General features: G+C 52.0%; 1 protein-coding gene across 7 annotated transcripts in view; it reads right to left on the bottom strand.

Annotated features, from left to right (window-relative positions):
* Positions 1-1,234: 1,234 nt before the first annotated feature.
* Positions 1,235-23,156, bottom strand: part of LOC123345106 (C-type lectin domain family 2 member B-like) — a 67,216-nt gene continuing 45,294 nt past the window's right edge. For 3 of the 7 annotated variants that reach the window (XM_044981758.1, XM_044981757.1, XM_044981755.1), the window contains 5 exons: positions 10,196-10,319; positions 7,264-7,359; positions 4,479-4,663; positions 3,094-3,203; positions 1,237-1,706 (listed from right to left, as the gene is read on the bottom strand). In XM_044981758.1, the coding sequence (XP_044837693.1) occupies positions 1,556-1,706; positions 3,094-3,203; positions 4,479-4,663; positions 7,264-7,359; positions 10,196-10,319 (666 nt within the window). In that variant the 3' untranslated portion in view covers positions 1,237-1,555. Of the gene's footprint in view, positions 1,707-3,093; positions 3,204-4,478; positions 4,664-7,263; positions 7,360-10,195; positions 10,320-10,636; positions 10,667-15,720; positions 15,850-23,156 lie in introns of those variants that run through there. The other 4 variants (XM_044981759.1, XM_044981760.1, XM_044981756.1 and 1 more) reach the window with 4 other exon arrangements.

The following is a 23,156-nucleotide window of genomic DNA, read 5'->3' on the forward strand; positions in this document are numbered from 1 at the left end:
GGAACCCGATTTCTATAGGTCATGTAGGTTCTCTTTATTCTCATTAGCACTGATGCACAACCTGTGTCCTGTGGTTAAGATACATGTTGGAAACAGATGCACCTTTACAGCATTTTTATGATTTAAAATTAATCTTCCAGCTAGATTTTCACAATGTCACCACTTGGTACCACTTTTCCATAATCTTAGGGCATCGGGTTATTCTTCAGTCACTTGCTTATGTCAGCATTTCTTAGCTCTAACAGCTAAGCTAAAATCTTGCAGGCCTCAGCCTGCAGCTGTGTGTTTCAGCCCTTGTTATTTAGATGTCGAATACATAATTAACCCTTCCAGCTACAAAATCATTCTTATACTTGTATTATCCTACCACTTAACTCGAGCATACAAGGATTATATACGACGTAACCTGCTAGTTGATTATAACCATAGAAGAAATGAGCAATAAACTAATACCATTGGCTACAGAAGCTTTATAATGATCAACACAAGGAGCGCAAACTTTCATTGAATTCAATGGGAGTTAGGAGCTGAAATACCTTTGTGGATCTGGGCGTGCATGTTGTTGAACTGGCAGTGAGCGAGAGAGGAATTGGCCACAAGAAGAGAGCAGAGGTGGAATGATTTTGGCAAAGCTCCCAGGATCTCCCCGGAGACTTGTGGGGCCTGAACAATGGGGAGTGGTTATCAGAATGGGGGAAGACGGATGTTGAGACACCCTAACTCAGTTCATGTCCTGGGAGGTTTTGCTGTGATGGCTGACAGCCCGGGGACTGAACCAGGGACCTCCAGAGCTAAAAGCAAGAGCTGCTACAGCTTGAGATAAGGCCCCAGTAGCCTAATTAGACCTGTATGAAATCTGCGTGGAGCCAGCCTTAGCCAGCTTGGAAGCAGTTTGAGGCAGGGACTGTCTCTTCATGGTGTACGTGCAGCTCCCAGTGGGCCCTGAACTTGTCAGTGGGCTCTGAGCAATGGTTTAATTAAACTCATAGACTTTTAGGCCAGAAGGGCCCATTATGACCATCCAGCCTGACCTCCTGCTCATTGCAGGCCACAGAAGCTCGCCCACTCACTCCTGGGGTAGAGCCAGGGCCGGCTCCAGACCCCAGCGCGCCAAGCGCGCGCGTGGGGCAGCATTTTGCTGGAAGGGCGGCAGGCGGCTCCGGCGGACCTTCCGCAGTCATGCCTGCGGGAGGTCTACCGGAGCCGCGGGACAGCGGATCTCCCGCAGGCATGACTGCGGAGGGTGCGCCGGTCCCGCGGCTCGGGTGGACCTCCCGCAGGCATGCCTGCGGAAGCTCCACCGTAGGCGCGGGACCAGCCGTCCCTCTGCACGCATGTCTGCTGGAGGTCTCGCGGAGGTGCGGGACCGGCTCCCAGCAGCACGCCCCCTGCGACGTCCCGCCCTGCTTGGGGTGGCCAAATTCTTAGAGCCGCCCCTGGGTAGAGCCCTGCTTCTGGAGTTGCTCTCCTAGCTCCAGAGTATGGCATTTAAAGCAGCTATTCAATATCTGTTATATAGGAAGCAGCAGTGGCAGCTGAAGAGAGGGGATTTGCTTCACTCCAGTAAAGCTTGCAGGGCCCCATTTTGTTTCCTCTTTGCCAGTTCATCCGGCTGGCTACAGATCCATTTCATGGCATTCTGGCCCAATGAGATGCTGGGGCGGTCGTTGAGATATACATATAGTCCGTCTCCTTCCACTTTGAACCTACAATGGAAGGAGAGTCACTCATCAGCTGAATCACACAGGAAGCCTCCAACCACTGGCCTCTCTGTGTAATTGCTGCACTCGCAGGTCCAGTCTACAAGGGCAGGGCCCATCTCTTTGTTCTAGGTTTGTACAGCGCCTTGCGCAATGGGCTCCTGCTCCATGAATGAGGCTCCCACAATACAATTAATCGGTAAAAACTAACCAAGTTAGGGTTCTCTCATCAGAGGTGGGTATAACTGACCTGGTTAAATGGTGTTCACAGACCATGTGTCACCACATTTTTATGGACACTCCCACAGCGCAGCCTGAGCTGTAGCGGTGGGAGTGTCCATGGGGAAATCTAAGCAGCTGTGCTAGAGAGAATGGCCTTCTGGGTAAGGCACTAGGCTGGGACTCAGGGAACCTCTGTTCAAAGATCTCGGCCTTAAGCATTCGTAGAGCACCTGATGCACGCTGAACAGATTTTCCCATGGGAGACTGTCACAGATGCCTTTTCTATACTAGGGATATTTATCATAGCAAGAACCATTCTGACTCATAAAGAGGGTAAATTAACAGATTTTCTGGTACTTTGGCAATTTCATAAAATAAAAAAAACACCTCATTTTGGGTCAAAGAAATGTTTTGACAAAAATTGAAATGTTTTATTTGGCTGTCAGCTAGTTTTTGAATATTTGAATTAAAAAAAAATAAAATTAAAGAAAATTTTGCAATGAAAATGTGTTTGAAAGCAAAATGTTTAGATTTTTTTTTAAATGAGCAATCTAGTGAACCTGACAGGAAATCACCAAACATTGCTGCCTTCCCAAATGGCTTGAGCCAAAAAGTTTCATCCATCTCTCTTTCTAATGTGCTTCAGGCCAATTGTATGTGGCCCTGCCCCTTGCATGGTCATTTTCACCACTGGAAAGTGGCTGAATCAGCATGGAAGCATTTCACAACTGTTTTGCACTGGTGTGAAATCCCGGCACAAAGTGCGGGGGGAAATGTGACTAGCCCAGTGCCGCTTTTTAATCCCTCGCTAGTGAAAGGTTTGTAAGTCTGCTCCTGCCTGTTAACAGACTTGGTTCTTTAGCTTAAGCAGTAGAGATGCATGTTTTACATCCAGAGATCTGCAGCTCAATCTCAGCCAGCGCAATATCTTCCCACAAAAGGTGCTGCAGTTATCTTACAGGTGTCCAGAGAATGGGATTCCTACATGTACACCCCACTGGCTGTACTCAGAGAAGGGATGTGACCCTCTGCACAAAATGAGGGGGACACCCCTGGAGTAAAGGGTTGTTGGAGCACCTGTAATACCTGAAAGATCATCAGCTCTGACTATCAGATGAGAGCCCTAACTTCTGGCCCAACTATGACCAGGCTGTTAGCATGAAGCACTCACAGGCTGTTGTTGAATTCTGTACCATCCACCCATCTCCAGGGCTGGGCCAGGTCCCTCCTGCAGAGGCCGATCCAGCATTCAGGGGAGCGTTTATGTTGCTGCAGGAAATCCTTTAAAAACAACAAAGGGCAGAGGGTTAGGATGCAGGGGGATGAGGGGTTTGGGGTGTGGGAGGGGCTCAGGGCTAGGGCAGAGGGTACAGGTGTAGGGAGGGTGAGGGCTCTGGGGTGGAGCAAGGCTGGGGATGAGTTTGGGATGCAGGCAGGCTGCTCCGGGGCTGGGGCCAGAGAGGAGGACTCCCCCCAGCCCTCTCCCTGCTGGCAGCAGTGACCTCTGGGGGAGGGGCCCCTCTCTCCCCTGGCAGCACACTCACCCCCCCCCCCACTGTCACTGCACGTGCTCCTAGGGCCCCTCTCAGGCCCAGGAAGCCCCCTCGCCATGTGCACCTCCTCCCCTGCTGCTGCCCCTCACTGTAGCTTCACTGGGGGTGGGGGATGGGGTTGGGGCTGCCCCTTGCCCAGTGTGGGACAGGAGCAGTGACTGTGGGTGCGGGGACCCCCTGTGCTGGTGGAGGGTCCCACTGGAAAAGAGAAGGGTCCAAGGCAGAAGGGCAGGGTAAGGGCAGCCTGCCCTGCCATTAGTGAATGGGGGGCACTAGGACCCTGCAGCAGCAGTTGATGCCGGGAGCAGGAAGAGCAGAGTCAGTGTTGAGCTGCAGGCTCCAGGGGGTGGTGCGTTGGGGGCAGATACAACTTGCTGCCCTTACAAAGTCCTTAAAGGGATGGGACCGTGGAGGCTGCTCCACTCTCCAGGACAGCTGGACAGACACAGACTGGGGCCAGTGCCATGACCTCAGCTGTAGACTTCCTTGCTGGGAGAGATCAGAACTGACCCGAACCTGGACTGTGGTCAGATCAACGTGTCAGGTGCACTTAAGGAGCCGATTCATAATAACCTTGAACATAAACTATGTGAATCTATTATTTGTGTATGGCAGTAGCCCCAACTAATATTCAGGGCCCACTGGGTGTTGCACAGACACACAGTGACAGTCCCTGCCCCAGCTGAGATCAGAGCCCAGTTGTGCCGGGCGCTGCACAGACACACAGGGAGAGACAGTCCCGGCCCCAGCTGAGATCAGGGCCCCATTGTGCCAGGCACTGCACAGACACACAGCGAGAGACAGTAGCTGCCTGAGGAGCTCACAGTCTACATAGACAAAGGGAGGACTGTTATGTGATCCAGGAAACCATCTAACCCTCAACTTTCATTGTCTGAGCTCCCAGCACCGGAACCCCAGAGCAGGACAGGCCTCATTCCACTATTGTCTGTGCTGTCACATCCGCCTAACTGCATCTCACAGAGAACCCGTATCTCTGCCTTACCAGGTCTTTCTGGGTGTCAATGACAGCCAGGGAAGCGTTGAGTGAAGAGCAGTTGCTCTGGCCTTCGTTCCAGGTCCCATCTGCTTTTGAGAAGAGGTAGCATTTCCCTCGGTAGCCAACCCAGTCATCTGGGCACGCGGCAGCAGGGAGGTCCAGCGGCGAGGAATGACGTTTGGAGGTTACCACTGAAAGTTAGCAAGTAGCAGAGTGGTTAGGCATTCTCCCCTCCCCACTGTCTGTTTTAATTGCTCCTCCCCCCCCCCCCCCCAGACATATGTTTCTAGGAATAATCCTAGCCCTTATCCAGTACTTCATCTGTAGAGCTCAAGGCTCCTTATAAAGAAATGCTGTGTCATTATTCCCATTTTACAGATGGGAAAACTGAGTCACAGGGCGGGGAAGTGACTGGCCTAAGGTCACCCAGCAGACTGACAGAGCTGAGAATAGACCTCAGTTCTTCTGAGTCCAAGCCCATCTTGTAAACTGCACTTGTTGCTCTGAGTTACAGGCAGGAAAGTTGGCATTTGAAATGAAAGTGATCGATACTGCAGATAAAACTGATCCAAAAGCAGACTCAATTACCCATATTTATATAGGAAATCAGGTGCCCCAGCAGCAGGGTAGCGGCACCTGTAGTTCACAGAATCAACCACTATGTGTCACTCAAGATACAAGAAAGAAGCTACGAGAACTGCTAGTCTAACGGATGGAGTCAGGACTGGATTCTGAGCTCGGTGACTTGGAGGTAAAACCGGAGTCATTGGAGCCAGCATAGGCGGCAGGTTATATACTCTTGTGGTGCCTGGGCTCCAGGAATATTTAGGGCTAGGGGCTCTGCTCCACCAATATTTGGAGCTGGGTCTCTCCACCGGCCCTGCCTAGAGCAGGCCCCGGCCCCCGCGGGTCTCCCCCTTCCCCTGCCACATCCCTGCCTGGAAGAAAGTGGCGCGTGCCTCTCCCTTGCCTGTTTGTGCTGCCAGAGTAGCACATTCCTATGCGGAGCCCCTCTCCCGGCAGCAACTGCTATCTGCTGCCCTAGGGTCCTAGCGCCCCCATCCGCTAATGGCAGGGCAGGCTGCCCTTCCGCCCTAGCCCTGAGCCTCTCCAATGCCCCAAACCCCTCAGCCCCACCCCTCATCCCCCTGCACCCTAATCCTCTGCCCCAGCTCTGAGCTCCCTCCTGCATCATGAACCCCTCAGCCCCAACCCTCATCCCCCTGCACCCTAATCCTCTGCCCCAGCCCTGATCCCCCTCCCACACCCCAAACCCCTCATCTTCAGCCCCACAGCCCTCACCCCTGCACCCTCTCCTATCCCCAAACTCCCTCCCCGAGCATTCACCCCCTCCCCCTTCCCACACACCCCCTCCTGCCCTCAAACTCCCTCCCAAAGCCTGCACCCCCTCCCTTTGCACCCCCTCTCACCCCAAACTCTATCCCAGAGGCTGCACCCCCTCAGTCCCTCCTGCACACCCACCCCCTGCCCCAGCCCGGAGCCCGCACCCAGCACCCAAAGTCCATCCCAGAGCTTGTACCCTGTACCCCTCCTGTACCCTAATCCCCAACCCAGGACCTGCACCCGACCTCCTCCCCTCACCCAACCCCCTTCCCAGAGCCTTAGGCAGGTGGGGGGATGGAGTTGGGGGAGGGGCGGGTTCTGGGCACCACCAAAATTTCTACAAACCTGCCACCCATGGGAGCCAGGTGTGGATTCTGATCTCAGTGACTCTGATGTAAATGTAGAGTGATCCCACTGAAGTCAATGATGCCCAGGACAGGTTCTGATCTGTTATTCTGGTGTAAATCCAGAGTCACTCTGCAGAACCCCACGGAGTTATTCTGGATTGTAGCTCACAGCAGAATCTGTCAGATCACAACCACACCATTCTCCACCCCGGAGGCTGACACAGCAGATTCAGAGGCCCTGGTCATAGCCCAACCATTAATCACATCACCCCTGCATGCTAATGCCTGTGAGGTTAAGCATAGATTCGTCTACCAGCCGGAGATGTAGTCTGTCCCACTGAGGAGACTGATGTCATGAGAGTCATAGCTAAGTTGTCTCATCCCCAGGTTTAAATTCTCATGCTGTATTTCTTGGAGCCCCGGGACTCGGGGTTTCTGCCCCACAGAGGGCACTGGGGCTCGAACCTTTGGAAATATTTATCAGAGCTGCACTCTGGACCGCTCGGGCTGAATTTAAGCCCTGCTCATGCCTTTGTGGCCTGTTTCTTTAACTTTTCAGCCTGGAGATTGCATTGTAATAGATTTTTGCATTGTTTAATGGAGCATGTTCTATAGACAAAGGGCCAACCCTTCAGCTGGTGTCAAGCAGCCGAGATCCATCGAATAATAATAATATCTCACTCTTCTAAACACTTTTCATTCACAGCTCAAAGCACTTTGGCAAAGGGAGATCAGGGATCCCCATTTTACAAATGGGAAAACTGAGGCACCGAGGCATGAAGCAACTTGCTCAAGGTCACTAGCTTGGCAGAGCCAAGAATAAAACCCAAGTCTCCTGGGTCCCAGTCCAGTGCCCTATCTACTAGACCACACTGCCTCCCAGCATCAAGGAAGCTCCCCCGATTAGTGCCAGCTACATGCATTCTGCTGTGGGAGTGATGGGGAGTTTGATGTAGGGAGAGCCATGCCACTCCAAAGTGTTGGGAGCCCCAGAAATAATCAGAGAGAAGCTGAGCCAGCGCCTGTAATCAGTCCGGAGATCGTGAGTGAGACAGAGCTGCAGGGGAACCGGAACAAATTGCCAGGGGCGGAGAACTCACCTGCCAAAGCTACAACTAGGGCAGTGATGATGCTGATAACTGCCATGAATCTGATGGCGTATCGAGACCGGTTCCTGGCCCTGGCCGGAGGCTGAGCTGAAAACATTAAAGCAGCTGTTCATATTCCCTGTGCCATTCGGGAAGAGACGATGAGGGATCAAACTTCGGATTATCACAGCAATTAAGCGCTGGGCTACAGAACGGAGGCAGCGGCTAGAGGGGATGATGGGGTCAGAATGGCAGGCTAGGAGATGATCGGAGCGGCAGAATTTGGAAAGGACAGCTTATGTCGTTTGCTGATTTCAGGCCAATGTTTTCAAACCTGGATGCTTAAGCCAGACTCCCGTATCCACAGTCTGGCATCTAAACAAGAAGCTGATTTCTAGCAGTCTGGCACTCCTATTGAGGCCAAGGAGGGTATCAGCACCTTGGAACATAGAAATAGCCACCCTGGATCAGACGCAGGGTCCAGTTTAGCCCAGTCACTTCAGTCTGGACCCACAAAGTGACATAGCTGCCTAAATCTGGGATTAGGCACCTAAATCCAAGGTTTAGGTACCGCTGCGATGCACAAAACCCCTGCTCTGCTGGATCTAACCCTGCAGATGCCTAAACTAATTCAGCACCTAGGGTAAGTGTCTATGTTTCTGCCTATGGGAATGTGCACTGTCAGTCTAGGCACCCAGACACCCAACTCCTGCCTAAGCTCCAGAGTGATTCAAAACCAGAGGGACGACCAGCGCCCCTCCACCTAACTTGCCTGATCCAGTACGTGTGCTCGGAGGCCACCTAGCGGAGGAAGACCTCTCTTTAGCCTACTGGTTAAGCTACTCACCTAGCTCAGAAGGGACCCCTGGTACACGTTCCCCCACAAAGCGATTTGAACAGGGCTCTGCTACCTCTCCGGTGGGTTCCTGAACCATTGAGCGATGGGATATTCTGACACAAGTCTTGCTTGGTGACATTGTTCATCTTTAAATAATTGAACCGTTAAATGGGCCAGAGACCATGTGAGACTGACTCCTTACCCCCATGGTTAGGCCACTCACCTGATAGGCAGCAGATCCCTGTTCAAATCAGCCGGAGGAGGATTTGAAGGGGAGTCTCCCACATCCCAGGTGAGTACCAAAAACGAGGGCACCTCAGCCACCTGACGGCAGGATGGGGCCCCCAGCTGCAGATTGCTAGCAGAGAGAGGCATCTCCTGACAACCTGGCCTAGATGCTGAATTCCGATGGGGGCGGGGCTGAGGACACCCCCCCCTGCTCAGCATCTCCCATGGGCTAGCTTAGGTGTCTCCCTGTCTAGCGAGCTGCCTTTTGTGGATCCCATTCTGAGGTGTCCCTCTCCCCGCAGGCAGTGCACAGGAAGCTGAGGCTCCTAACCCAGGCTTGGTGGATCCGGGTGATTTTTCTAGGCACCTCAAAGTTGGGCGATACGACGCTTCGCTTTGCAGCACCTAAGTCCCTACGTGGATCTGGTCCCTTGTCTCCCTTGGCCTCAGTTCCCCACGTGTAACTTCCCTAACCTCACAGCGGGGTTGTGAGGATCAATACACTGACGATTGTAAGGAGCCCTGGTACTACATTAACAGGAGGCCACGTAAGTACATAAGCTGCCTAGATAGATCACTCCGTGAGAAAGCATCTATGAGATATTTGAACACTATGGCAATGGAACTACGGAAAAGAAACTAGAAAATTAGATAGACCATGCTGAAAAGAGATGCAAGGCTGAAGAGACAGAGGAAAATTGGCACATATATAGGACTGACAAGCTTAACGGATAGTTTGGCTCAGTGGGTAGATGACAGATGTACCAGATTTCTGGTTTTCATCCTGGCTGACCCTGTGGCTACTGAAATAGAACTGTAATTGTGAGAATTTCCTATTTGCAAGTTTTTGAGGGCTTGTCTTTTTTAATGCTACATGAGTCATGCACATTTCATTGTCTCTTTGCCTTTCAACAACAACCAGAGAAGGGAAACGCGTGAAGGAAAGAGGCAGTTTTTATTAGAAAGTGAGAGTGTGACATTTTGACTCCAGTGGAGCTACGCCAAATTCACACCAGCTGGGGATCCAGCCACTTTGACCCTCAAGGAGCTTTAAGTTACGCTGGCAATAGCAGTCCCTATGGCCACTCCACTGCCCTAGGGTCTCTGGAGTATACTGTGCTCCAGCCCTACCCCCTCCTGCCTCTGGCAGCCTCCCCTCCCCTGTTGGGCAGAGGACTAGGAGCAGATACATAGGCTAAATTCCCAGCTGCCCACTTTATGAGCTTTGCACCATTTAGCAGCTAGAAGGGGGATCCAGGATCTGGCCCAATAAGCGCAGTTTTTGCTCCACCCTCACCTTTGTGCAGCTTTTAAAATGAAGTTGATACAGCAGGCACTGAAATAACTCGCCCTGACCTGTGTCTGTAGCAAGATTTGAGCCGTGTAACCTTCAACACTGAGAACACTGGCTGCTACCACTTGAGCTAATGAAGTAAATCCAGTGGATAGCAGCAGTAGTAGGCTATTGTCCTCTAGTAGACCAGCTTCTGGGGTGGGGAATGTGACACCCACTCCCCACAGCAGGGTTTGAACCCAGGACTCTAAAAGCTGCTGTTTTGATGACTTGAATTAAAGAATTAAACCCAAAACACAGCAGCAACAATAGGCTGTTATCCTCCCGTGATGGGGTAAAGAATGTAACACTCCACCAACAGGGTTCAAACTGGGGATCCTACTACACTAGAAAGCCTGGAATGCTCTTAATTGAACTAATGGAAAAAACAATTAGCTTACAGAGATTGTGAGTTGTTATTCTGTAGTGCTACTAAGGGAGAACGAGAACCCGGTCTCCCAGTGGGTGACAGTCTCACCAAACTATGCTGAGATGGCTCCCTAGGAAACTGCTTAAGAACAAGAGCAAACAGAAGATAAATATACCTCGAGGCTGCTCTGTCAGCACCTGGTTGGAACCGTTGTCTCCCACCTGCTCTTCATTGTGCCTGGGCGTCCTGAAGTTGTCCCCCATTTCATCCATGTCAGAGCACACTAGAGTGAAAGAAAACTGGAGCATAAAGAAGTTTTCCATTAATTAAATGAAGAGTGCAAAGTAAGAGCCAGACAGTCACTAAAATCAGAGCGTAACCCACAAATACACTGGAGACTTTTTGTCCCCTTCTTGTGGCGGTTTCATGATGACTCTGTTGTAACCACCACATAATAGGAAATAAACCCCGCCCCTTCTTTGGTGTGGTAGTCAGACCTGAATCTGGGGGCCCTGATCCCTGATCACGTGCTACTGAACTATAAATTAATAGTGATCTGGCTCCTGGGAAAAAACCCTAGGAGGCAGCAGTGTATTTCAGAGCTCACTAAACACACCATGGATGGCTGCATAATTGTGTCACTCAGTCAAATCCGGCTGAGCCTCCTACTGCTGGAGCAGCCCGGGCAACAGACGCCTGTGTCTGTAAACTTCCAAGCTCATGTGCGGCGAACCACAGATAATTGTGGTGTGTGTTACATCACAGCTGTAAATCATTCGTCCCAACTCAGTCACTGCCAACAGCTTCTCGCTGACTCAGCTACGCTTTTAAACACTCAGCGCTTGGCTACATGGGGAAATTGACCGGAATAACCATTTCAGAATACGCTATTTCAGACCAGCTCCCTGTTCAGATGGTATTGTGGGAAAAAATTCCGGAAGAATTACTCTACTTGGGATTTTGCACTAATTATTCCAGAATAAGGTGGCGTTTGTTCCAGAAGAGAGTGTCCACTTGCTCTCTAGAATAGCTACTGCTGTCAATTTCCCTGTATAGATGAGCCCTTATAAAACTCCCATGGACTTCAGTGGGGCAGGATCAATTCAACCCTATAATCTGTTTGACAGTGCACAGCACAATGGGCAGCCTGCACCCTCATTTGGGCCTTTGGGTGCTACAGCCATAGAAATAATAATAATAATAATAATTAATACATCTCTAATAACATAACACTCATTTCTTATCTAGTGCTTTTCATCAATAGATCCCAAGTGCTTCACATGTATTCACCCTCCCAACATGCCTTTGAGATAGGCAACTGCTGTTACCCCTAATGTACAGATCGGGAAACCAAGCCACGGAGAGGCTAAGTGCCTTGCCCAAAGTCACTCAAGAAGTCTGCGGTGGAGCAGGGGATTGAAGCTGAGTGTCCCAAGGCCTAGCTAGTGCCCTAACCACTAGGTGATCCTTCCTCTAAATAAGAAAAAGATATCAAGAAACTGAGGTGCTGGAGCTCTGCAAGCCACTCCACTTCGGAATCATTTCACTGCATTCTAATTCTTGAATCAAAAGTTTCTGTATAAAAGGTTCTTGGCTAAGAGGGAAAGAAAAGTGTCAGAATCCTGCTACTGGGATATTCAATCAGGATGAAATTTAAGCTGGGCAAGGGCAATGCAACACATAAATCCCACATCAAGGCTTTATGTGGATTGGCAGGATGTCTGGTTATTACAGATTGCGAATGACTCACCGTCCAGAGATCTGCAACACTTTGAACTTCCAGTCATGCGCTGGGTGGCTTGAAATGTTATGAGGCAGTAGTGCTATGTGACTTCCAAATGACCTGACCTCAAAGTATATTCCTGCCTCACCTTCAGTGACAAAATCACCCCCAATCTCCTGGCCGCATGTACGCTAAACCTTTCCCTTATGTTCCTACTATCGGGGGTGCAGCCCTGCTGACACCTCCACCATCAGGGACATGGTATAGGGGAGCCTGTCACAGACAGCAAACTCATTGGAGAAAATTCACCCTGCAAACATTGCCCCCCCCACCCTGCTCCTGAAAGAAACTGAGCTGCTGACTCTTTGCATCTCATTCAGTTAGGAACCATCTAGTTGCATTTTAATTATTGAATGAAAAATGTATGTGGCTGTAAGAACTTCTGGAGAGAGAAAGAAAGAAAGAAAGGGAAGCCCCAGGATTCCTGCTACAGAGGGCAGCTTTGTAGGGGGTGTGAAAGGATATTCACTCGGGGGGACATTTACCCCTGTGCAAGACTTAAATGCTGCACAGGCATCATGCTGGCTCTCTGTGCAGGAGTGGATCTCGCCAGGGGCAGCTCTACGTTTTTGGCCGCCCCAAGCAGTCATGCGCGGGAGGCGCCCCGGAGCCGCGGGAGCAGCGGACCTCCCGCGGGCATGACTGCGGAGGGTCCGCTGGTCGCGCGGCTCGGCTGGACCTCCCGCAGCTGCGGGCGGTTCGCTGGTCCGGCGGCTCCGGTTGAGCTGCCGCAGGCATGCCTGCGGGAGGTCCAGCCGAGCCGCGGGACCAGCGAACCGTCCGCAGTCATGCCTGCGGGAGGTCCAGCCGAGCCGCGGGACGAGCGCCCCCTCCGCAGTCATGCCTGCGGCAGGTCCGGTCCTCCCGGGGCTCCGGTGGACCTCCCGCAGGCATGACTGCGGCAGGTCCGCCGGCCCAGCCTGCCGCCCCCCCCGCCCCCCCCGGCGGCAGGAAACGCCCCCTACATTTTGCCGCCCTAGGCACCAGCTTGTTTTGCTGGTGCCTAGAGCCGCCCCTGGATCTCACCCTAAAGCAGAAGTAATTGCAAGGAGATGGACTGAGAACGCTGTCAATAATGCAATTGATAAGCAGGTTCGGAGGATGTGAAAACAAGGAAATAGGCTGACAGTTCAATCGATTCCAACACATGGGTGAGATCACTGATGACCTGGCCAGAACTGGACAATTGGAAACTCGGGTGGGAATAACAACGGGTGAGGATATAGGAAAATAGGAAGATATTAACCGAGGAAAAGATGAACACTCCTCTGATTGAGATCAAAGCATCTCAGAGAATAAAAACGCCTGTCGTGAGATTGTGGCCAGGGTATGTGGCAGGACTGACCATCACTAGAGATGAGACCGAGATTATATGCAGTCTGCATGAAGGGGCAGGAATATGTTAACTGAACACCTGCCCACACTTGTCAATGTAATACTATAAGGAAAGGGAAGCTTTTTGGATCAAGCCCTACAAAGGACCCCATACGAGTTGCCACATTCATTCTCAAACTTCCTGGCCTGATACAACTATTGCAGGACAGGAAAAGAGGCAGACAGAACGAGGGGCGCACCTTGCCTGCTTCCTAAACCAACTCCTCTCATCTCCTGGCCATAAGAAGGCATGCACCACACTGAGACCCACATGCTAGATCTGTGTGTTGGGCTGGGGAGGGGATCTAGTCTATAAGGTACTTACAAGGGGCTTGGCCTCTAGGATGTGAAATACTGACTGCCACCTGGAACGTGTGTAGCACCAGTGGTGAGTCGGTAGGGAGAAGGTGCAGGGAGAGAATGCCTTCCCACAGCAAAAAACCTTATAATCCATGCAGCTGGATTTGGATGATTCCCCCTTCCCCCATTTCGAACACTGCACCTCACACCTGATTTAGAAATAAAGCTTCAACTACCAACAAAATCTCCCTCTCCCTGCATGCAGCAGCCAGTCTCACTCCTCCCAGCCTTAACAGGGCCGCCAGGGCCCAGCTGAGTACATCAGCGCTCACAGCCCTGAGCAAGCATCCTGCAGAGAATCAGGCATCCTGCCAGAAGCAGTGTTCTGGGCTTCTTTATCTTGATAAATCTGTTACTTCGTAAATGGGAGATTTCCCCTCACAGCAACCCCTGGCAAGCCTAATAAGTTTCCAGATTGGAAACAGGGTTTCTATTTAGCGATTTCCTCAGTGTCGTCTTATCTTAATTATAGTATTTCCTAAGTCACATAATGTATGAGATTTGTACAGTGAAAGTGAGCTGCAAGTCAGTTTCCTTGACGTATCTCTGATGGCCGCTTGGTCGGACACATTGGGGTAAATGAAATGCTCCATCTTTAGACAGACTAGGCCCATGGGTGAGGTGATATCTTTCATTGGACCAAATTCTGTTGGTGAGAGAGACACGCTTTCCAGCTACACAGAGCTCCTTTTCAGGTCTGGAAAACTGAAGAAGAGCTCTGAGTAAGCTTGAAAGTTTGTCTCTCTCCCCAACAGAAGTTGGTCCAGTAAACGATATTACATAGGGTGACCAGATAACAAGTATGAAAAATGGGAGGGGGGGGTAAATAGGCACCTATATAAGACAAAGCCCCAAATATTGGGACTGACCCAACAAAATCAAGACATCTGGTCACCCTAATATCACCTCACCCACCTTGTCTCTGTAATATCCTGGGACCAACGTGGCTACAACAACGCAGCATGCGGAGTCTTCGAAATGTTAGGAATCACTTGGTTACATTTTAACTATTTAGCAAAGTGTCTTGATGAAAATCAACACAGCAGAAAGAAAAGTAGGATTCAAAGGGGACTTAAAAGGCTGCCCAGATCTTGTAGGGAGAAGTAGTTGCACGGAGACAGATTGAAGGATGGAAATATAGAACATTAAAGAGGATGATGGTGACTGAGGCTGGAGAATCAGAACAAAGGATAATAGCAAATCTAGTTTTTTTGTCTATAGATCTCAAAGCACTTTACGGATGGGGAAGAAGGCTGGGGCTTGGGCTTGGGCTTGGAGAATGGGGTGCAGGCTTATCTGGGGTGGCTGCCAGTCAGTGGCTCAGCATGGCTGAGGCAGGCTCCCTGCCTGTCCTAGGTCCATGGTCCATTGTTCCGGGGAAGCAGCCAGCGGGTCCTGCACCTGAACCCCCTGCCCCAGCCCTGAGCCCTCCCAAACGTGGAGCTCCCTCCTCCACCCCAAACCTCTCATCTCCAGCCCCACCCCAGAGCCAGCACCCCCAGCCCAGAGCCCTCACCCTCTCCCACAGCCCAGCCAGGGCTGGCTCCAGACCCCAGCGTGCCAAGCGCGCGCGTGGGGCGGCATTTTAACTGGAGGGCGGCAGGCGGGTCCGGCGGACCTTCCGCAGTCATGCCTGTGGGAGGTCCAATGGAGGCGCGGGACGACCGGACCTCCCGCAGGCATGACTGCGGAAGCGCCACCGTAGGCGCGGGACCAGCGGCACGTCTGCGCGCCGCCCTGCTTGGGGCAGTGGAATTCGTAGAGCCGCCCCTGACCCCAGCCCTCTACCTCAACCCACAGCCCCCTCCCACACTCTGAATTCCTTGGTCTCCCCCCGCAGCCTAGAGCCCCCTCCTGCACCCCAAAACCCTCATCCCTGGCCCCACCCAAGAGCCCCCTCACACACCCTAACCCCCTGCCTCAACCCACAGCCCCCTCCAGCACTTCAAAACCCTCAGTCGCCCCCTCAGCCATATATTATTCCCAGACCCACTCTAGGGCTTCAGCCACCATATCACATTGCATCTCATAGCCCTGCCCCCAATGGACCCAGGCAAAGGGTATGGAGGAAGAATGCTCTGATGAAACAGACACGTTCCACACCAAGCACAATGTTAGCACTTCAGCAACAACAACAAGAAGTCTCCCCCCATTTCTATATGGCAATACAATTAGCATCTTACCTTTGGGGAGATACCCTGGGCTGTTGGCAAGCAGAGCGCACTCGACAGAACCAGCCCAGCAGAGCTCCAGATAGTGAGATGAGCTGCTGGCAAGGCAGGAGCAGGAGAGGTATTAAACAGCAGTGTGGATGCACATGCTGGAGTATGAGACTGAGCCAAGATGTACTGCCGTCAGGAATGCTGGGCACTTATATTGCTCAGAAGTAGCTGGGCAGCCTGCCAGCCAAGCCAGACTTCAGCGGGCTTGGGTATTGTTGTACAGTAACTCAACTCTGTCAAGTACATTTCCTTTATCTGGCTGCAATGATAATGTCAGCTCCAGGGCACAGAGGGGTGTCCCCATCACTCTTTCATGACCAGAGAGTGACATACAAGACCCACCCCGATCACTCTCCCCCGTACACCTTAAAGCCCTCACTGTCAGCTATGATAGTGACCCCCTGCAAAAGTCACCAGCATGGTGGACATGCGGGGGATGAGAGCGCCGAGTGACTGGGCAAGGTCACCCTGCAGACATTGCTGTGGGGAAGCAATGTCTGACATGAACCCAGTGGAACCAGTTCTGCAGAGCTGATCCGTAGAAGGACATGGTCACTGAGTAAAGCCAGTGCTGGCTGAGTGTTTACTGAACGCCACGGCTAAACCCCAGATGGATGCAGAGTAGAGAGGGGGTCTGCACTCAGCGGGAGAGACACCCTGAAGTCAATGGGGAGAAGAGAGGGGGGGAGAAGCTGGGTAAACACACCCTGCATTTTCTTCTCTCCAGACACCCTGTGTAACCCACTGCTCAGCCCCTCCCCAGAGGAGCTGAGTGTGTTACAGCCCCTAGTTACTCAGCCTGACTCTAGCTCAAGCTGCAGTAAGTCTCTAGCTCTGGCCATGCCTGGTTGATCACTGGTGTGGCAGCCATGGCGGGGGTGGTCGCACCTGTTTGCAGTGCTTTGGAATACTGTCCCTAGGTGTCAATGCAGGCAGAGGGGCTAGCAACATACTTGCTGTGTCAGTCCACACACACTTACACGCATGAGTCAGTCCTGCTGGGGAAGGATGGTTTTGTGGTTAAGGCACAAGACTGGGAAACCTAGATTCAATCCCCATGTCTGCCACAGATTCCCTGGGCGACCATGGACAAGTCAGTGCATCTCCCTGGGCCTCAACTGCCCATCTGAACAGGTTAATAATCCTTCATGCTTGTCTTGTCTTTTTACATTGTCATCTCTTTGGGACAGGGACTGTCTCTCGCTGTGTGTCTGTGCAGCGCCTGGCCCTGATCTCAGCTGGGGCAGGGACTGTCTCTCGCTGTGTATCTGTGCAGCGCCCGGCACAACGGGGCTCTGATCTCAGCGGGGGCAGGGACTGTCTCTCCCTGTGTGTCTGTGCAGCGCCCAGCACAACGGGGCCCTGATCTCAGCTGGGGCAGGGACTGTCTCTCGCTGTGTATCTGTGCAGCGCCCGGCACAACGGGGTGCTAACCGGGGTTTCTAGGAACTACAGGAACACACACAAACACTAAGCCCTGTTTCCACACAAACATCCCCACATCTGCGACCCACGGATGTTAGGAAGGGAGTGCCTGTATTATACAATGCATGTGACCAATAATAGCCTGTGCTCTGAGCCAACCTAGCTGTGCCAATGATCTCTGAGTTCTTGGCTGCATTCTTCTAAGCCTCAGGAGAATTGGGTGATTCTGACATCAGAAACTCTAATCAAATCGGTCTGTCTCACACCTGGTATTTCTGATGAGCAAAGGAGCAGTGGCCATGTGGAAGCTCAGTCTCTCTGCTTTACAGCCATGGACCCTAATGCTGCAGCCCTTGGGAACCTGGGAACCCAGGCTGGGCAGTGATGGTCCTCCCAGCCCTGCCTGGCTAAGCAGACACCAGACCATAACAATCACTTCTTCTTCTAGTGCTTGCTCATATCGATTCCAATTAGGTGTGCACGCCGTGTGCACGATCGTCGGAGAAATTTTACCCTAGCAACACCCGGTGGGTCGGCTGTGGGCCCCCCTGGAGTGGCGACTTATGGCACTGGACATATACCCCAGCTGACCCAGTGCCCCCTCAGTTCCTTCTTACCGTCCATGATGGTCATTGGAACGGTGGAGCATGGCATAGCTGTCTTCCACTCTCCCTAGCTTTTCCTGTTAGATATTGTTGTAAATAGTTTACCAGTTATATAGTTATAGATTTAGTGTAGTTTAGTAGTTGTTCTAGAGTAGTTTATCAGTGAAGTTAGCGGGCAGAAAGGGGGTTTCTCCCCCTCTTCCCCCCGGCGTGCTGCCTGGGCTCATGCCCAAGGCTCTGGAGTTTAAACTGTGCTCAACCTGCTCTAAGCCTATGCCAACGGGGGATCCCCACGACTCTTGTTTAAAGTGTCTCGGGGAGTCTCACCAGACTGAAAAGTGTAAGATCTGCAAGGCTTTCCGACCTCAAACCAAAAAGAAGCGGGACTTTAGGCTCAAACAGCTCCTCATGGAGGCAGCCCTCAGCCCGGAGCCTCCTTCGGCATGCCAAGTTCTGGCACTGAGTGCCTCGGTACCACTCGGACTTCCCTGCACCGGTATGAGCGTCGATCCCGCTCGAGAAGCCGCTCCCAGCACTGCTCCCACAGATGGTCTTCATCGCGATCCAGGTCTGTATCTCAGTACCAGCATGACTATCGGCACTGTTCTCGATCCCTATACCGCTCCCCGGCACTACGCAGCGACCACACACCTGTGGGCGAGCACCGCATGGCACCGTTCCCAGCGGAGTCAACGCAGGCACACTCCGCACTGCCCTGGCCCTCACGATCCGCCTCTCGCTCTTCGCAGTCTGATGCAGGGGCGGCTCCAGGCCCCAGCACACCAAGCACGTGCTTGAGGCGGCATGCCGCGGGGTGTGCTTTGCCGGTCGCCGGGAGGGCAGCAGGTGGCTCCGGTGGACCTCCCGCAGGCGTGCCTGCGGAGGGTCCGCTGGTCCCGTGGCTCCGGTGGAGCATCCGCAGGCACGCCTGCGGGAGGTCCACCGGAGCCGTGGGACCGGCGACCAGCAGAGCGCACCCCGCGGCGTGCCACCATGCTTGGGGTGGCAAAATGGCTAGAGCCGCCCCTGGTCTGACGGTGCCTCCCGTTCAGCCTATCCTGCTCCAGGTCAGGCAGTGGACGATCTTGGCCATTGGCAGGATGGGGCCGAAGACCCTAGACAGGATCTTGCACACTGGCCTTTTTGGACCCCATGGGCTTATCACCAAGCCCAAGGGGCTCCTCCGGTGGCCTCCTGCTCAGCACGTTCAGAAGATGAGGAGGATGCTTCAGGGGGTAATGGATCCTGTGGCGGGTCCAGTTGTGAGGGGTGCTGATGTCCAGGATCCATTGTACTGGGGTCAGGGGCCTGCGTAGGAGTTGGCGCAGGTGCCTCCATACCCCCGGTACAATGGATCCTGGACATCTGACCTTAAGACCTTTTATGTAGGGTGGCACGTAACATGGATCTTCAGGCAGAGGAGATAGTGGAGTTGGAGGACCTGGTGGTGAGCATCCTCTCAGCTGATGCCCCATCCCGGGTAGCATTACCCATTATCCACACTATTCAGGCTAACGCCAACACGATATGGCAGACCCCTGCTTCTATCCCACCTACTGCCAGAGGGGTAGAGAGGAAATACTTTGTCCCCACCAAAGACTATGATTATCTCTACACCCACCCTCAGCCGTGTTCACTAGTGGTGTTCTCAGTGAACGCAAGCGAATGCCATGGCCAACAGGCTGCAGCGCCCAAATCTAAGGACGCCAAGTGCTTCGATTTGTTTGGACACAAAATTTACTCAGCGGGGGGTCTGCAGCTCAGAGCCGCGCAGGTGCTCTTGAGCCGCTATGACTACAACTCATGGAACTCCATGGGTAAATTTAAGGAGTTGATCCCCCAAGACTTGAGGGATGAGTTTGGGGCCTTAGTGGAAGAATGTAAAAAGGTGGCTAGACCTTCTTACAGGCCTCTCTAGACGTAGCGGACTCTGCCACTAGGACACTAGCATCGGGCATAGCTATGTAACGCATTTCCTGGCTGCAAGTGTCTGGCTTACCGCCAGAACTGCAGCAGACCCTTCAAGATCTGCCATTTGATGGTCAGGGCCTGTTCTCGGATAAAATGGACTCTCGGTTACAGAGCCTTAAGGATTCCAGAACCATCAAGTGCTCCCTAGGGATGCATGTCCCAGGACCCCAGCGCAGGCCCTTTAGACCACAGCCCCAAAGGTTCTACCCTCCCCCTCATCCAAGACAAGACTTTTCCAGAAGATGTGGACAAGGTGGTAGAAGGAGATCCACCGGCCACCAGCCTAGTCAGAACCAAGGCCCTCCTAGACCATCCTCAGGGCCCAGACAAAATTTTTGAAGGTGCGCCCGAGGACGGCGTACTAGCCACCACCCAGGATCCATTCCCTTTATTTCGCGATCTCCCATTTCCACCATGCGTGGTCCCTTATAACCTCGGACTGATGGATTCTTCGCATGGTGGAAAGGGGATATGCTCTCCAATTTTCTTTGTCCCCCTCCTCCCATCCTCCCTCCCTGTCCCTCTTCAGAGACCCCTCTCACAAGCAACTCCTTATACAGGAGGTTTTTACGCTCCTCTCCATGGGAGCGATAGAGGAGGTTCCATCAGACTTAAGGAGCAGGGGGTTTTACTCCCGCTATTTCCTGATCCCCAAGACAAAAGGGGGACTTCGACCCATTTTAGATCTGCACGGACTCAACAAATTCATGGTAAAGTTGAAGTTCCGCATGGTATCATTGGGGACCATTATCTCTTCCCTGGATCCTGGAGACTGGTACGCCGTCCTTGATATGAAGAATGCATATTTTCACATAGCAATCTACCCTCCGCCCAGGCGCTTCCTTCGATATGTAGTAAACTATGTACATTACCAATTTTCCGTCCTTTTCTTCGAGCTGTCCACAGCTCCGAGCATGTTTACCAAATGTATGGCCATAGTGGCAGCCTACCTTCATTGACAAAGGATACAGGTGTTCCCGTATCTAGATGACTGGCTAGTTCGCAGCCACACCAGGGAAGAAATTCAATCCCATGTCCAACTCACCCTGTGCACATTCCACAAGCTGGACATCTTACTCAACAGAGAAAAGTCTACTCTGGAGCCAACCCAGAGAATAGAGTTTATCGGGGCAGTCTTAGACTCCAGACTCGCCCACACCCTTCTGCCAGACACTTATTTTCAGACTATTGCAAACATCATCTGCAGCCTCCAAGGCTTACCAACTTCCACGATAAGAACGTGACTTGGACTTTTGGGACAAATGGCGTTGTGCACTTACGTAACCAGGCATGCCAGACTTTGGATCCGCCTGCTTCAGGCCTGGGTATCATCGGTGTACCATCCAGGCCGGGATAGTCTGAACATAGTGGTCACGGTTCTGAATTCGGCCTTGACCTCCCTTAACTGGTGGATAAAAGCGTTGTGTGATTGCTGAGTGCGGTGCTTGTTTCAGGGTTACGCTGAGCCCCCAGGAGGGAGGGCGGGTGGTCATGCCAAGGCGCATGGCTGGAAGCTGGGACCCCATCCCTGACCTGGATACCCCCGCCCCCAGAGTTGCCAACCCTTCAGTATTGGCCTGGAGTCTTCCAGAATCAGCCCTGATCTCTCGGTGACTACTGAAAGCAATCCGGGAGATTTTAACAGGGTATTTTAAGAAAATGACATTATGTCATGCTGGGGAAAAAACCTCCTGGAATAGCTTCAGTCAGAGTTGGCAACTCTACCCCGAACTAACATTGGTTAGGGCTGAATCTTAACCCCCTCCCACCTCCCCGTATGGAGTATTTAAACTTTCCTCTCATCTGGGGCAGGCTGCTCTGTTCAGCCATTTACCCACATCACAAAGGCAGGGATCTGTTCTTCCTCTGTCTATAAATTTGCACACACCTGGCAACCTCTGTTAGCCACCTCCTGTACCAAGATGCTGGGAGCTCTGCCCTCAGGAAGCAAGCTCAGAAGTTGTTCAATGGACTGTGCTAAAAATAGGCTCCCTTTGGAGCTCTGTTTAACTGCTCTATGATCATTCACGTGGCAGAAGGCCCGAAAAGAGCTATGTGGGAATAAGGAAACAGCAGAAAGTGGTGGGAGTTTGCACCAGCAGTAGGTTTAGCCAATGCAGGCTCCTCCACACATCATGATAACGGTCAACCCCCATCTCCTCCTGTGGATCTAGCGATGGTTTTTAGCTGGTCCCCTATACTGTCATCCCTCAGCACCTCACAATCTTTTCAGGTGTTTCTCCTCAGAACACCCCGTAAGAGAGGGCTGAGATCTGCATTGGAGGGATGGAGAATTGAATCTAGGCCTCTCGAGTCACAGGTTACCACCCTAACCACTAAACTGTCCTTCCTCTGATTGGGCCTTGCTTTGGGAGGAAAACCAGGCTTATGTCAGCGCTAGGCCGGAATCATTGTTAAAGTCCCATGTAGCCTTTTATTTTATTGAAAGTGAATTTTATAATGTGGTATTACACCACCCTGGGTTTGACTCTGGCAGCTACAGTTTCAAGCTTAATAACTGAGTGAAAGTCACCTCTGCTACTTGTTTTAGAGTTAGAGTCTCTAGGAACACAAAGACCAAGGGACTGACTACATATATATTCACCAGTACAAAGTAAGTCTGGTCTATTTTATACGTTTTATTAAAGTTGCAGTTGAAGTTATGATTACCCAAGCATATAGAAATTCTGTACTGACCTATGCACAAGTTACAACTTACTCAAATCCTTAACAACAGTGTTAGAGTCTGATGGGTCTCTTAAGTCTTGATCATCAATAGAGGGATGGTTCCTGTTGGAGTCACCACATCTCTCTGGGCCTCAACTGCTCATCCGTAAAGGGTAATAATCCTTCCTGTTTTGTCTTTTTACATTGTCTCTCGCTGTGTGTCTGTGCAGCACCCAGCACAACAGGGTGCTAACCGGGGTTTCTAGGAACTACAGGAACACACACAAACACTAAGCCCTGCTTTCACACAAACATCCTCACACCTGCGACCCACGGATGTTAGGAACGGAGTGCCTGTATTATGCAATGCAGATGACCAATAATAGCCTGTGTTCTGAGCCAACCCAGCAGTGCTAATGATCTCTGAGTTCTTGGCTGCATTCTTCTGAGCCTCAAACTGGCAACCAGCCCAGGAGAATTGGGTGATTCTGACATCAGAAACTTTCTAATCAGATTGGTCTGACTCACACCTGGTATTTCTGATGAGCGAGGGAGCAGTGGCCACGTGGAAGCTCAGTCTCTCCGCTTTACAGCCCTGGATCCTAATGCTGCAGCCCTTGGGAACCTGGGAACCCAGGCTGGGCAGTGATGGTCCTCCCAGCCCTGCATGGCTAAGCAGACACCAGACCATAACAATCACTTCATTCCATCCCCCCCCATGAGTTACCT

This window comes from Mauremys mutica, chromosome 12 (assembly GCF_020497125.1).
Source record: "Mauremys mutica isolate MM-2020 ecotype Southern chromosome 12, ASM2049712v1, whole genome shotgun sequence".
Taxonomy (NCBI): domain Eukaryota; kingdom Metazoa; phylum Chordata; order Testudines; family Geoemydidae; genus Mauremys; species Mauremys mutica.